Source organism: Podospora bellae-mahoneyi, chromosome 3 (genome assembly GCF_035222275.1).
Source record: "Podospora bellae-mahoneyi strain CBS 112042 chromosome 3, whole genome shotgun sequence".
In the NCBI taxonomy this organism is placed as follows: domain Eukaryota; kingdom Fungi; phylum Ascomycota; class Sordariomycetes; order Sordariales; family Podosporaceae; genus Podospora; species Podospora bellae-mahoneyi.
In genome coordinates this window covers 1,438,261-1,452,282 of record NC_085882.1, presented here as the reverse complement: position 1 = coordinate 1,452,282, position 14,022 = coordinate 1,438,261, and the positions used below count along the sequence as shown (strand labels likewise).

At 52.3% G+C, this 14,022-nt stretch overlaps 3 protein-coding genes and 2 non-coding genes across 5 annotated transcripts; 1 reads left to right on the top strand and 4 right to left on the bottom strand.

Moving 5' to 3' along the window:
• Positions 1–357: 357 nt before the first annotated feature.
• On the top strand, positions 358–1,802 carry GDI1 (Rab GDP dissociation inhibitor alpha; the record flags this gene model as incomplete). The annotated part of the gene is made up of 3 exons (XM_062877566.1): positions 358–604; positions 685–1,382; positions 1,441–1,802. 3 exons carry the CDS (start codon positions 358–360, stop codon positions 1,636–1,638), a joined length of 1,143 nt encoding a protein of 380 aa, XP_062733350.1. The 3' UTR covers positions 1,639–1,802.
• A 438-nt stretch (positions 1,803–2,240) lies between these two features.
• QC761_0052030 lies at positions 2,241–2,358 on the bottom strand. Its single transcript has one exon. It is a non-coding gene; the product is annotated as a tRNA-Glu (tRNA).
• Positions 2,359–3,452: 1,094 nt separating this feature from the next.
• QC761_0052020 lies at positions 3,453–3,532 on the bottom strand. The gene has a single exon. It is a non-coding gene; the product is annotated as a tRNA-Asp (tRNA).
• Positions 3,533–3,565: 33 nt separating this feature from the next.
• On the bottom strand, positions 3,566–6,600 carry OLE1_1 (stearoyl-CoA 9-desaturase). The gene is made up of 2 exons (XM_062877565.1): positions 5,694–6,600; positions 3,566–5,633 (listed from the first exon to the last, which is right to left on the bottom strand). Exons 1-2 carry the CDS (start codon positions 5,809–5,811, stop codon positions 4,315–4,317), a joined length of 1,437 nt encoding a protein of 478 aa, XP_062733349.1. The 5' UTR covers positions 5,812–6,600; the 3' UTR covers positions 3,566–4,314.
• A 1,396-nt stretch (positions 6,601–7,996) lies between these two features.
• Positions 7,997–12,380, bottom strand: QC761_304180 (uncharacterized protein). Its single transcript, XM_062877564.1, has 2 exons — positions 10,265–12,380; positions 7,997–10,186 (listed from the first exon to the last, which is right to left on the bottom strand). Exons 1-2 carry the CDS (start codon positions 11,246–11,248, stop codon positions 8,384–8,386), a joined length of 2,787 nt encoding a protein of 928 aa, XP_062733348.1. The 5' UTR covers positions 11,249–12,380; the 3' UTR covers positions 7,997–8,383.
• Between the last annotated feature and the right edge of the window lie 1,642 nt (positions 12,381–14,022).

Genomic DNA, 14,022 nt, shown 5'->3' with positions numbered 1-14,022 from the left:
AAGGGGAAGAAGGTGTTGCACATCGACCGCAACGACCACTACGGCGGGTGAGTTTGTTGTTGTTGCCCCTTGGGTTTGTTTCTGTATTCGAGAAAAAGAACCGTTGAGCTTACGAACGCGCGCCCCCTTTTTTGAACAGTGAGGCTGCTTCGGTTAATCTTGAGACGGTATGCATTCTTTTCTTTTCTATCACCTAATCCGTCTGCTGCTGTTATTGTAGGCTGATGAGGTCGCTAACATGTCGCTCGACAACAATAGCTCTACAAGAAGTATGGCAACTACACCAAGGGCACCGAGCCCTGGAAGGAGTACGGCCGCCTGAACGACTGGAACATCGACCTCGTCCCCAAGTTCCTCATGTCCTCGGGCGAGCTTACAAACATCCTTGTCTCGACCGACGTCACCAGATACCTCGAGTTCAAGCAGGTCGCCGGCAGCTACGTCCAGCAGGGTGCGGGAAGCAAGGCGACTGTTGCCAAGGTCCCCTCGGATGCCGGCGAGGCTCTCAAGTCGCCCCTGATGGGCATCTTCGAGAAGCGCCGCATGAAGAGCTTCATTGAGTGGGTTGGCCAGTTCGACCTCAAGGACTCTGCGACACACAAGGGTTAGTTATGGTCACAAGGGGGAACAAAGATCGGGTGGTGCAAGACATTTTGGCTGACAAGCAGTGATAACTCTCCCCAGGCCTCAACATGACCACCTGCACCATGAAGGAGGTCTTTGACAAGTTCGGCCTCGAGGCCACGACCAAAGACTTCATCGGCCACGCCATGGCTCTCTACCAGACCGACTCGTACCTCGACAAGCCCGGCGTCGCCCCCGAGGCCATCGAGCGCATTCGTCTGTATGGCAACTCGGTCGCCCGCTACGGAAAGTCTCCCTACATCTACCCCCTCTACGGCCTCGGCGAGCTCCCCCAGGGTTTCGCCCGCCTGTCGGCCATCTACGGCGGCACCTACATGCTCAACACCAACGTCGACGAGGTGGTCTACGAGGGCGAGAAGGCGGTCGGCATCAAGGCCACCATGACCAACATTGAGCCCGAGATGAAGTTTGAGACCAAGGCCAAGATCATCATTGGCGACCCGAGCTACTTCCCCAACAAGGTCAAGGTTGTGGGACACGTACTGAGGGCCATCTGCATCCTGAAGCACCCGTTGGCGAACACGAGCGACGCGGACTCGGCTCAGCTGATTATTCCCCAAAGCCAGGTCGGCCGCAAGAATGATATTTACATTGCGGTTGTGTCGTCGGCGCACAATGTCTGCCCCAAGGGGTACTGGATCGCGATTGTGTCGACCATTGCCGAGACGTCGGCCAATCACCATTTGGAGCTGGCGCCGGGGATTGAGAGGTTGGGCAAGATTGAGGAGCAGTTTATGGTTTGTTTTGTCTCTTGCCGCTGTTTTGTTAAGACGAAAACACTGACTGATGTAACAGGGCCCCCCCATTCCCCTCTATGAGCCCCTCGAGGACGGCACCAAGGACAACATCTTCATCTCCAAGAGCTATGACGCTTCTAGCCACTTTGAGACGACCACGGATGACGTCAGGGATATTTACCGCCGTTTGGCGGGCGAGGAGTTGGTTGTTGAGGGTTTGAGGGAGGGTATTCAGATTGAGGGCGGTGATCAGTAAGCTGGGGGAAGAAGATGGGGTGAGGTAGATGGGTAGGATATTTTCCTGCCAGTGGGGAGGGGGGGAGTGATGAGGAGGATTGATTGATATGTGATTAGTTCTGGGTCTTTTTTTTCTGAAACGTACAAGCAAGCAATACACAAAGAGTTGAAAACCTTGTGGGGCGTGGAGGGTGAGGTGCGTATGTGTGTGTATGTGTGACCGTGTTGAGATGGAAAGGTGAGGTGTGGGGGTGTATGATTGTGAGGGCTTGGGGAGGGGGAGGAGGGAAGGGGATCTTGTACTTGTCTTGCTGGCATTGAAGTATGTCTCTTTTTCGAAATTGCCAGAGTGTGATGAGGGAGGGGTGGATGGGAGGTTTAAAAGGACAAACTACTTTAGTTGATTCCACAGATGAATGAATGAGAGGAGGTTGTTGTTGTTGATGATTTGATTTTCTGATGGTGGTGCCCTCTTCAAGCTCGTCTCAAGATGGCCACAAAAAGGGGCCGCAATGGAGATGCGTTGGCAGTGTCGATACCCATGTGAAAAGAAAGATAAGCAAGTGCCTACATGCCCGGCAAAAAAAAGACACAGCAGGAAAAGATAAAAGCAAAAGAAGATTCCCACACCGGGGTTTGAACCCGGGTCTCCAGGGTATTAACTGCGCGACTCTCTGCTAAGAAGAGCAAGGAGAGAGGAGGTGAAAACCTGACATGCTAACCACTACACTATGTGGGAATTTATTTGTTGGAAAGGCGTGAGGGAAGGTGGTATATATTTGGATGAGAGAGGAAGGAAGCAGAGAGGGACGAGGGGTGGGAGGAAGGAGCGGTTGATTGCTAGGAAGGAACGGTTGACTGCTAGGAAGGAACGGTTGACTGCTATGAAGGAGCGAGGGGGGTCGGGTCGTCAGAGAGTCAGGAAAGAGGCTGTCCAGTTAGTAAGGTAAGTAACGGTAAGAGTTTGTTTTGGGTCGGTTTGATAGCTTTGTGTACCTGCTTTATGATGAATTTCTTACATGGGTCAAGGAGAGAGAAGCAGAGAGAGCGGCGGAGTGATCAAGGCGGGCGCCCACATTGTTTGCGGCTTCGTCCACGATGCTTGACTGCGGTACCATGAGGGGTAAATGATCCGCCATAAGTTTAGATGCAGTAGATTCTCTCTTTCTTAACACATTGAAGTCTAGACATGGTTGCAATGTCAAGTCTTCCATCATCACCCACAGACTCTTCTGTCAACTAACACACAGGCGAAAGCAGATGTGTAATTCAACCAGAGAACTAAATCGTGTCCCCAAAACAGACAGACATCAAACATGCAAAGTCGCGGTGTAGCTACCGATTCGAGGGGTTGCTGCGCTCGGCAATTGTTTATAAGTGGTGGATGACTTTGTGTTATCAGAACTATGTGACGATATACGCTCACTCCAGCTCGAGAGCTAGCCATCATCGACCCTAACGATAGCCTTGGACCCATGCGCTCAACGCCAAGATATGTATCGTAATCACCCGCATTGCAACCTACATTTCTATATTGCTGTAAAGTGTCTGGCAGGCGATGAAGTTGAAACTCTCCCTCGAGACGGCAACACGTACACACTGTTCCTTAACACTGCGATAGCCTAGCATCACACCCCCGGGCGAGCATACCTTACATGCTCGAAAAAACCCACGGATACCAGGTTCCGCTTCAGCTGTTCTATCCCCCAGTGCAGGTGAAAGGGGGATTGACCATGCCGAAGAGGGTGTGCAGCGTCCTCCTCAGAGTCATTGATATACCCTCCTCGCAGAAATCCTCTCATCCAATCTACGACAAGTGCCAACACTTGTAAATCTTCCGTAGTATAGTGGTCAGTATGTGAGCTTGTCATTCAACAACGCTCGAGACCCGGGTTCAATTCCCGGCGGGAGAGATTACTCAGATCCATATCTTTTTGCCCTTTTTACCCCCTTTTCCTGGCCTCTTTTCCATACCCACCAACATCCCTTTAACATGCCTCAATTTCGCAGCCGACCCCCTCATATCTGATATTTCTTAGTCAAATCCCATTCAGAAGGCAGGGAGAATCCAAAGCTGTAGCCTCGCTGATAGAGCCAGTACAATCTTGGCAATATAACCTCACTTTTTCTCAGGTCACCACAATTCATTCCCCCCTATCCTAACCTCCCATCTTCTCAATCTTTGTTTACATTCACATCTACACCAGTCATTACTCTCCAACCGACACGCAGTCACACAACGTAAACGCAAAACCACGCATGCTGTTCTTTCACATCTCTTTCAACAGCAAAAACCAGAGTGATAGGTTGATAATGATGGATCTTCTGATTCCCAGAAAAAAACAGCTAAACAAAGATAAACACCAGTTCCAATGCTGTGCCCGATTTATTCTCTCGAAAAACGCCCCTTTTTGTCACAAAACCAAGGAAAAATGTATGGGACCACCACAGAAACAACCTCGTTATCAAGCCATGAAAACCAGCATCGACAGTCAAGGTGTGTTCCTTCTTCTTCCACGTCATAATGTCCGACTAGCCAACTGACACCCAAGTGGTAGAAAGTCATGTCAGTTGCCGACTACTCTGGGGTGGCATGATACCAAAAACTCCCAGGTCGCAGACTACCCCTTCTGAAACGCCGTCTAATCGTGGCGGGGGTTGAATATTGTACAATTCATGCCTTGTGTCAAAACACTTACGCGGCATCGGCAGTAGAAACGGGCTGAGGGATCTTGGTGGCCTGGTTGCCAGCGCGGACAATTCTTTGACCAGAGGAGTCGGTGACGGTCTGGACGTCCTTGTTCTCGGACTGGGCGCGCTTCCAGATCTCAACCTCGCAGCCGCCACGAAGAACGCCAACTCTCATGGTGGAGAGAAGGTTGTGGGCGCCGTTGGAGTGGTTGTAGACACCACCGTTGAAGACAGCAGTGGCGTCCTTGCCAATGGCAGAGTTGATGAGGGTCTTGCCACCGGGGTGGTCAGCAATGAACTTGCCAACATCGTGAATGATGCCAGCGACGGCAATCCAGGCCTTGCCGTTCTTGGACTCGGCGACAAAGTCGTCCCAGCTGACAACGGGCAGGTTCTCGAGAGGAATACCCCAGTCAAGAGTGGAACGCTTCTGGTCGAGCTTCTTCTGAAGCTGCTGGAGTCTGCCCTTCTCAATCTCGTTCTGGGGGAATGTTTTGAGGTTGTATGCGAGGCCGAGGAACTTCATGATCGAGATGAACCACTTGGTGGGGTCGTACTGCCACCACTCAATAGCGTTGCGGAAATCACTTGGGAACTCGTGGTGGAAGTTGTGGTAACCCTCACCAAGGGTGACGAGGGCAGTGATGACGTGATCTCTCGGTGAGTTGCGGTCATCAAAGGGCTGGTCGCCGAGCCAGTGGGCGAGGGAGTTGACGCAGAAGGTGGCCTGCTGAATGAAAAAGATGCGGAGGATACCGGCATAGACGAAGCCACCGGCCCAGTCGTTCCAACCGAGACCGCAAACGAGGGTGGGAACAATCAGAGCCATGGTGATGACCGACTTGATGTAGTTGCGGTGCTGCCAAACGACAACGGCGTCATCGTTGAGATCGGTGATGTCGGTACGGCCGATACGGCGGGGGTTCTGCTTCATGACCATCCAGCCGATGTGGCTGTAGAGCAGACCCTTGCGGACGGAGTAGGGATCCTTCTCGGTATCGGTGTAACGGTGGTGAGAACGATGGAGACTGGACCACCACCGAGCACTGCCCTCGACAGCGGCGGCGCCACCAGCGGCAAGGAAGATCTTGAGGGGAAGGGTGGCCTTGTAGGAGGTGTGAGCCCACAGGCGATGGTAGCCGGCGGTGATACCGAGGCCAGCGAAGAAGTAGTAGAGCACAGTGAAGACGGCCGTCTTCATCTGAAGCGGTACCCAGTACGAGGAGATGAGGCCCGTGAGGGGAATGAAGATGATGAATGTGGTGTTGAGCCAGTTGACGTGCTTGTACCAGTTCTTGGCGGTGATGGGCTGGTCGGTGATATCTGTTGGGAGCGTTTGTTAGCAAGGCCGGATCAACCGGCTATCTCGAGAAGGGCACTCACGGGGCTTCTTGATGTCCCAGTTCTTCTTGCGGATGGCGACATAGTCCTTGGTTCCGTCGGGGAAGGACTCGGCCTGGAGGACCGCCGAAGCGGGAACCTCAGATGACGACGACGCCATGTTGAGGGCGGAGGTCGCGGAGGTTGACAATATCGCGGGTCGATGAGGACGTCGGCCTTGGTCCTCTCTCGTCGTCGATGTTGTGTTGAGGGGAAAATAGAGGTTCGCGGAAGGGCGGTTATGGAGGGGTCTCAGGCAAGAGGAGAGCAAAAGTCAAAGCAGAAAGGGCTGGCTTGAAAGTTTTATACGGAAGGATGGTTTGAGAAAGCAAGGGTCTAAGCTGTGGGTTTAGGCGGGGGGCGGCGGCGGGTGGGTTGAGGGAGGCCCGTCAGGATTGTGGTGACATGCCGGTGCCGGGTTCCTGGGGGGTACTTAATTTTGCACGCAAATTGGCAGGCCACCCAGGTCACTTTCCGTCCAGTTCTGTGTTCTGGATTCAACGTCAACGGATTTGCTCAACAGCGATTGGACCACCAGCAACAAGCAGGAGTGAGTCCAGCCTTTTGCACCTGCTTTCGCCTCTGCAGATTCTCGATGCTGAAGCTGGTGCTGTCAATCAGTGGGGTTATGGATGAGTGGCCAAATCTGCTCTCACTCATAACAACAAAGTTGAAATGGTTGGGAATATCTCTGGGATGATAGCCGATATCTCTCGAACGAGCTCCTGACACGATCAACACTGGCCGAGGTTTCGACCTTCTCGAGCAGGTCACAGCTGCATCAACTCTGCCGAGGATAGCATGTGGATGGCACCATGGAAGCACCATGGCACCATTTTTTGGTGGTGAAGCATATCCCCAGCCTTGAGCAAAGTGATTTTTTGCCGTTCCCGAATTTTGTTGAGAAAACTGTTGGGGGAGGCGTCCATGTTTGGGTGGGGGACTTGTAAGTCAAGGCCAGCTCTGATTGGCTGCCCGTGAAGTCTGCATGTCCACGACGTCGTCCGAGCTCCGCCTTTCCAGAAACGGCGTCCTGCCATCGAAAACTTCACGGCGACGGCTTTGCTCCGTCACTGTCACCAAACCCGGCCGTGGCAAACACCGCAACAGTTCCATGCCGGGCTCCCGCCAGAAAGAAAGCCAAAAAGCTCTGACGCAAGGTTTCCCCATATTCTGAGGGTGGAGGGAGAGCTCTATCTATCTTCAATCACATGTCAAACTCTCAAACAATCACCAGCACAACGGAATCAGCACAAGCACCAATGGTTGTCAGTGTTGCTTGTCAGTCCCGTCACCAGTTCATCCCATCTTGTTCTAAGGAATCTCTCACAGGAAGCACGACGCAGGGTGGCCGTTTCTGTGATGCCTGTCATCTCAAACAGCCATGTGTTGTCTGTCTGGTACCTGCGTAGGGGAGTCCCCCAATGACAAGCTTCCAAATGAAAGTCACAAACCGAGATGTGCCCCTCTTTGCACCACTTGCCGTCGTTTGTGTTCGGGCGGAAGGATCCGTCGTGATTCGAGGCTGAAGTGGAGTTTCGCCTTGCCTCGACTTCAACACTTGGGATTTGCCAAGACGCCATCTTTAACACAGGCCATCTGTTAGTGCCATCTCGACGTCACCCATGCGGCACACACTGTGATGGACAATACCCTAACATTTACATGTCGAACCTCAAGGATACAGGCATACCAGAGTCTATCAAGCAGCAACTTTTCAGATTTCCAGTCGCCCCATTGCCAGCACCGGTGCTATCCTACAGCCAGCGCTACACAAACTCTCCAGACTCCTCAATTCTCGGTTCTCTCTACCTAGGCGTTAGCCGCAAGGCTAGAACCCCCGGACAAGCGTCATGGGGCAAGCCGGAGATCCAACGCCACATGCGCAATGCTGGGGAAGATCCAGCTTCGGCGCCCAGCTCTCGCCACATATAGTGTATACTAGAGCCGCAACTCCGGTCACAGAGCATCCTCGCCACATTTTGACGTCTCAACTCTCTCCTGGCTGTCATCACCCTCAGATGACGCCAAGCGTGTCAACTAGCCTTGAACGACGGCTCACTTGGGATGACACCACAGACTCGCCAGCAAAAGCAAGGATACTGTTAATTAATCGCTTGACCTCACTTCATGATATCAACGAACAGACGTGACAGGGGAGGATACATTCAGACTCTCGTCCGGTTGGCCGTATCCCACCAGAACCGCCAATTCATCGTTGACAGACTCGTGTGCCTCACCTCAGTTTAGCAAGCACCTTTGGACACTCAAGTCACAGTTGCTGTATCAGTCATATAGTTTCAGGATCATCCAAACAAATGAATCAGCATCATTAGATCATATATATCATCATCGGTAACGCAACAACATGCCTGAAAGTAAACGCATAAATATCATAATCTCATCAAAAGCAGGCGACCGCCCAATATCCTCCCAGCCTAGCCTCCCTCCCAGTATCCAATCCCATCACGCAACAGTCAACGAGACGAAAATATAAACACAGACTCGCTCGCTTGCTAACTTGCTTGCGCCCCATTGACCCATGTCATCAGCCCTGGTAACAAAAGAAGAGTATGAGAAAGGAAAAAGACAACTGTGGTTGTCCAGAGATATCTGTCTTTTTTAATGACTCGATCGCTCGTTAGTCATTCACCATTGTCACCATCCCCATCTAAACCTTACCACCTCGTTCGTTAGGGAACAGACAGCAGCTGCGTCTGCAACCCAATCGTCTTCTCTAAATCCCCAGGTAATTCCCCATCCAACTCCATATCCAACTCATCCTCTTCCTCATCCCCCATTTCATCCTCCTCCTCAATCTCCCCCTCGATCCCGCCACTCCCACTGCTCGTACTTCCCTTCCTCTGCATTCCCCTACACCTTTGGTCGAACGAAAAGGCCCCTCCAACGTTATTCAAATCGTCCGGCCTGCCCAACCTCCCCAGACTAGTCCCCATCACCGCGGTATATTCCTCCTGTTGTTCCAAAGCCAGCGGTTGCTCTAAGTCTTTGTTAGTACTCGGAAACAACTTTTCCGTCTCCCTCAAAACCTCTACCCCCTCCTTCCCGCCCCCCAACCCCAGCACACCTCCATCTCTGGGTGTACTCCCCAACTCGGTCATATCCTTCCCACTATCCGCCCTCGACTCGGGCGTCTTGAGCTCCTTCTCCCCTACCCCTACCCCTACCCCTACCCCTTGCTTAGGTATCTCCAACGTCTGACTCGCCACCATTCCATCAATCCCCCCATAATCACTAACCGCAATCTTCCCATGCCTTGGGCTAACCCTCTGCCTTCCCCTCCTGAAACCCCCCACGTCCGACTCCTCCCCAAGCACACTCCTAGGAGGCAAATCGCTGACACTCGGCACCATCGGCTTCCATCCCTCCCCCACACTCCAAGTATTAAACCTCCTCGCCCCAAACCTCCCCGTCGGTTCACAGCCCTCCTCCTCGTGGTTGCTCGGCTGCGGCGAGGGCGGCGACCTCCCCCTCGGCGGCGGGTAGAAATACGGATCCTCCGCAAAAGTCCCCGCGCCATAAGGGTTGGTAGGGCTGTTCGGCCCGATATACTGCCAATCATTCCCCATGTTCCCATTCATCACGTTCGGCGGCTGGCTCGTGATCGAGAATATATCCGACATATACTCCTGCGGCACGTAACTGTCCTCGTGAATGTGATGATGATGCGGAACGGCAGTCAACGGCTCCTCCGGCTCCGGGAACAGCGACAGCAGCTGCAGGGCCTGCAACCTATTCCTCGGGTTGTCGCTCAGACAAATGGACACTATTCTCGCGAACCACGCCGGCACATCCACATCGTCCGCGATCTGCAGCGGTCTCCCTTGTGCTTCTGGCTCATCGTCTTGCGTCGCCAACGACCAGAGCACCATGCCGAGTTGGTAGAGGTCAGACTTGATCCCGATGTACATCGAGATCCGCTGATTACACTCAATCATCGGCGTTGCTTCTGGCGGTTCCCAACCCACCGGGCAACCCCGCCTGTTGATGTCGATAATCTTCGCATCGCTGTTGTGATCAATAACAATGTTTGAAAGCGTGAAATCCCCCTGGACAAACCCGGCCTCGTGAATCTCCGACAGTCCAGCCACGATCTGCCTCGCCCATTTCTCGCGAATCGACCAAGGAAGAGGCGGGTGCTCATGGGCGTGATCATACAAGATGTCAATCAGCGCGCCCTGCTCAGCGTAGCTGATCAGAATGCCCGTGACGTGCTCCTCCCGATCGTCAACAACAACCCCATAAAACTGAATGACGTTCCTCGCCGAGCGCAACGAGTTGAGGGCGTTGATCTCGTAAAGAAACTCATCCACCGTATCCGGTCCCGGAATCTCCTTCTTGATCAGTATCTGCCCATTCACCCTCATCTTGTACACAAAGCCCGACATGTGCGAGTCAAACTGCATCTCCCTCTCCTTGACCCGTCTACATCTCGTGTGCTGGATCAGACGAACTGATGGATAGCTGATGATCTCCTGCGCGGTAGGAAAAAAAAATGTCAGCAACCACCACCACCACCCTTCCCCCAAAAAAAAAAGAAAAAGAAAACTCACATTAACATCCTCCACAACATGCACATGCAACCTCCCATCCGTAGTCTGCAGCTTCAGGTTCGTCACCGTGTCATAAAACTGAATATCCATCAAACTCTCCCGAATAGCCTCGTAGATCTTTGCGCTCTTCTCCCTCTGAAACCGCGTCCCCGCCAGCTCCATCTCCAAGCTCCCCTCGGGCGCGTTACGATAATCCAAACTAACCGTCACCCTCCTCCAGAGGTGCTCCTGCTGCCGGTACGTCACAAAAAACTTTTCCCTCTTGGACTTGTCCCGGAAGTGCATCGACAGGTTCAATATCCAGATCTGCTCCAGCTCGTCGTGGATCCTGGCCTCCCACTGCGACGTCGTGACCGAGTGCCTGCCGCCGTCGTCAGACATCGCCTCGCCGTCGTCGTCGGCGTCGTTGGAGTGGTCGTCGAATCCTTGCGTGGCTGCAGTATATCGCCCCCCGAAATAGCCTTCCCCATCAGTGTCAATGGGGAACGAGGGCGGCGGCACCGACTGCGACTGCGACGAATACCCCCCCTCGTGCGCAAGAAGGAGAATATCCGGCGCGCTAGTCCTTGGATCGCCACCACCGTTGCTGCTGCCTTGCACAACAACCCTCCTGTCCATTGACACTGCCCTCCTTTCCGCGGCCGTCGGTCGGATCGGCTCGAGCCGATGCCGTTTCTCGGACTGCTGCCTCTTGAAAGTTGGCGCCCGAGGCAGACCGGGGACTACCTTTCTACTTTGTCTCTTTCCGCTGCCATTTTGTGTGATATCATCCTCCAACCCACCAGCACCCTGTATCGATCCATCCCCCCCCGCGTTGTTGTCGTGATGATGACCAAAGAGGTTGAGCCGACGACAGAGACGACTGGTTTGGTTGTTGTTGTTGTTGTTGTTGTTGTTGTTGTTGTGTGGTTGTTGGTCGTCACCGGAGGCTGGGTTGTTATTGTCGGCACCGCTACTGCGTGTCTCGATATTTAGGAGGTCCATGGGGAAAAAAGAGGTGTCGAGAGGTATGTGAACAATACGCAAGTTTTTGCTGCTGCTAGCTAGTTGGGTAGGTAAGGTGTAGAGTAGTTGGCGTTTTTGTTATTTTCCAGGCCACCCTGACAAACCACCGACATATATATATATATGTGTGTGTGTGTGTATCTCTTTTTCAGTTTCGGCTCCCAACACTGACCCTATCCTCTCTTCCAACCGACTGGTATCGAAGCCGAAACAAAGCGTTTGTGGATCGTGGGGTAACAAAGTAAGCCAGCCAGTTGAACTACATCAAGCAACAGCGCGCGGATAAGCCATGCGGAGCGATGAAGAGGGGTCTTGGGTATCAGAAGATCATGGCGATTTCCAGGATTGTATACAAGCGGCGGATTCCACAGTCGCTATTGTTGGGCGGATAATTTTACTTGAGATTTGTTCACCAGCTGAATAACGCCGTGGGGTGAAACTTGGTCGTGTGATTCGCAAGAGGTTGACAGAAAGCGCAAATAATGGTTTGGTGAGAGTGTAATAGCGCTTGGAAGGTTGGATGGTGAAACACAAGATGGGATGCACAGAAGAAAGAAAAAAAGGCTGACAGAACAAGCAACAGGTGCTAAATTGCCATAATGGACAGGAAGCAAGACCTTTTGCTTATCAGGCTGGCACAGCACACAAGCAAACCCAAATGGAAGGGCTCTCTCAGATGAGTGGAAGGTGGGCAGGGCAGGATTGAGGCTAGGTACTCCTCACGGATCTCCCGAGAGAGATTGTACCTCGTGGTGGACTAAAAGTAACGGTGAGAATGAGGGGGCATGGGGGTTGGTTCGCTAACTCTCTCCCTCCTCCTGCATGCTGCAAGAGAGACAACTCGAACTCGACTCGATCGGTGATGGTGGGACGACGGAGGCTGGGTTTCTTGGTGGGGAGGGGGAACAAGGGGGGGAAGGGTGCAACACGTGTAACGAGCGCTATGGGCTTCGAAATATGTACAATGCATGTACCAGTATATTCAAGTACCGTCTGTACTTTGCCGTGCCGCCGGGCTCTCTGCACGTATTCCGTACCTAAAGCCCTACAGCTGCTGGGTCGAGAACTGGGGTAGCTTTTCTTCATCATCGGCCGGTTGAACGAAAGCCCGTGATGATGGATCCCCATGTCTTCTTCCGACGTTTGTCTCAAAACTTGAAAGTTGATCCTCAGATGAGATGTAAATAATGGGGTGACCGGGGGGGTTGACGCGGGAGCGTTGCGCCCAAGATCCACTGAGGGGTTGAACCGAGCCCCACAGTGATGTTTATTGTAACCCCAGTGGATCTTGAAACTTGAGGTTATCGTGATCTGACCTAAAACATCTTCATCGGTAGGAAGGTGTCGACGGAGGTCAGCTGGTCAAAGCAAGACTCGACCTCTTTTCCCATCACTATTACTTTAAAACTCACTAACAAAAGCCTGCTATTCTTTTCCCCGAATTGGACCGCCAACCGTAGCCGTCTGCAAGGAAGATTCGGATCGGTACTCAGATCTTCAGCAGCAAAGCTAAGCAAAGACAGGGCGGTGTACATTGCTCGCTCCAAATCAGCCTCGTCATCCAGAACTATGATTTCATCCCATATATCTCTTTATTACGGATAACCACAGACACCGCCGGCCACGTGCCCTAGGTAATGTAGCTCATCGTCAGAACTGCAGGTTTCCCGTCCAGTCACGGCCCAATAATCCCATCATTCATATTTCTCCCCTTGGCCTGAACCTCTCTCGCTGCACAGCCTTCACTGACACTTCGTCATCGTCTTTGCTTCAACCAATCGACAACACAACCATGCGAGCCACAAGTCCCCCGTAGCAGCCCAACTCATAACACCACCATGACGATAATGCCGAACCGCTGGTCTATACCCGGACTGGAGGACGTCTGACCGCCCTGGTGTAAGCAGTTATTCACTCAAGTTTCTGTTTTGAAAGACATGAACATAACACAATTCCTTTAGCTTCGAGGTTTGACTTGAACACTCAACTCAGCCCACACTTCCCTCAACCCTATGCACCCTTAAAACCCCCAGTGATGTACCCTCCTCACGCCCTCAAGGTTCTCTCAAGCTAGGTAGCTCGTCCCGCATCGGAAGCAGCTCACACTACCTGTACCCGAATTTCCCAGCCCTGCATCTCTTCCATGTAGCATCCGAAGCTTCCTGTGTGCCTGTATTCTTCTACCCTATCCCCCCATCCGCTCCCCCCCCCGCTTTTCTGGGGGAATCGATTGATGCCCAAACCGCATCTGCCATCACAAAACCAACTTCTACCAACCTACAACCGGTGCGGTAAGGTAAGGCTGTATGCGGCTAGACAGTCTCTTTGCTTCTGTTTTTCCCCCGTACATGCCGACAGCATGTTGCTGCACATACGTCAGCTTTTTCTTTTTCTCCTATTCACAACATTGTTTACCTATGTGCTTAGCGAGGGATACTCTCCTGGTTGTGAGACTACATAATATACCTACCTAGGTAGTAATAACTTTGCATTTTTCTTGCCGGAAAAGTGTCGATTACCTGCCTAGGCACCCTTGCCACAAAATAATTGAGGTACCAAAGCAGGTCAACATACCTCAAAAGGATAGTCCATAGGCCTTTTAAGATAGGTTTAACAGCCTTCAAAGATGGTTAACATGTCTTGAAAGATCGTTTAGAGACCTATCAATTTGCTTTTGAGGCATATGTTTACAGTATAGTATAGTATGGGTTAATTTGCTTCTGCTGTATCAATTATTTTGTGGGCAGCGTCAC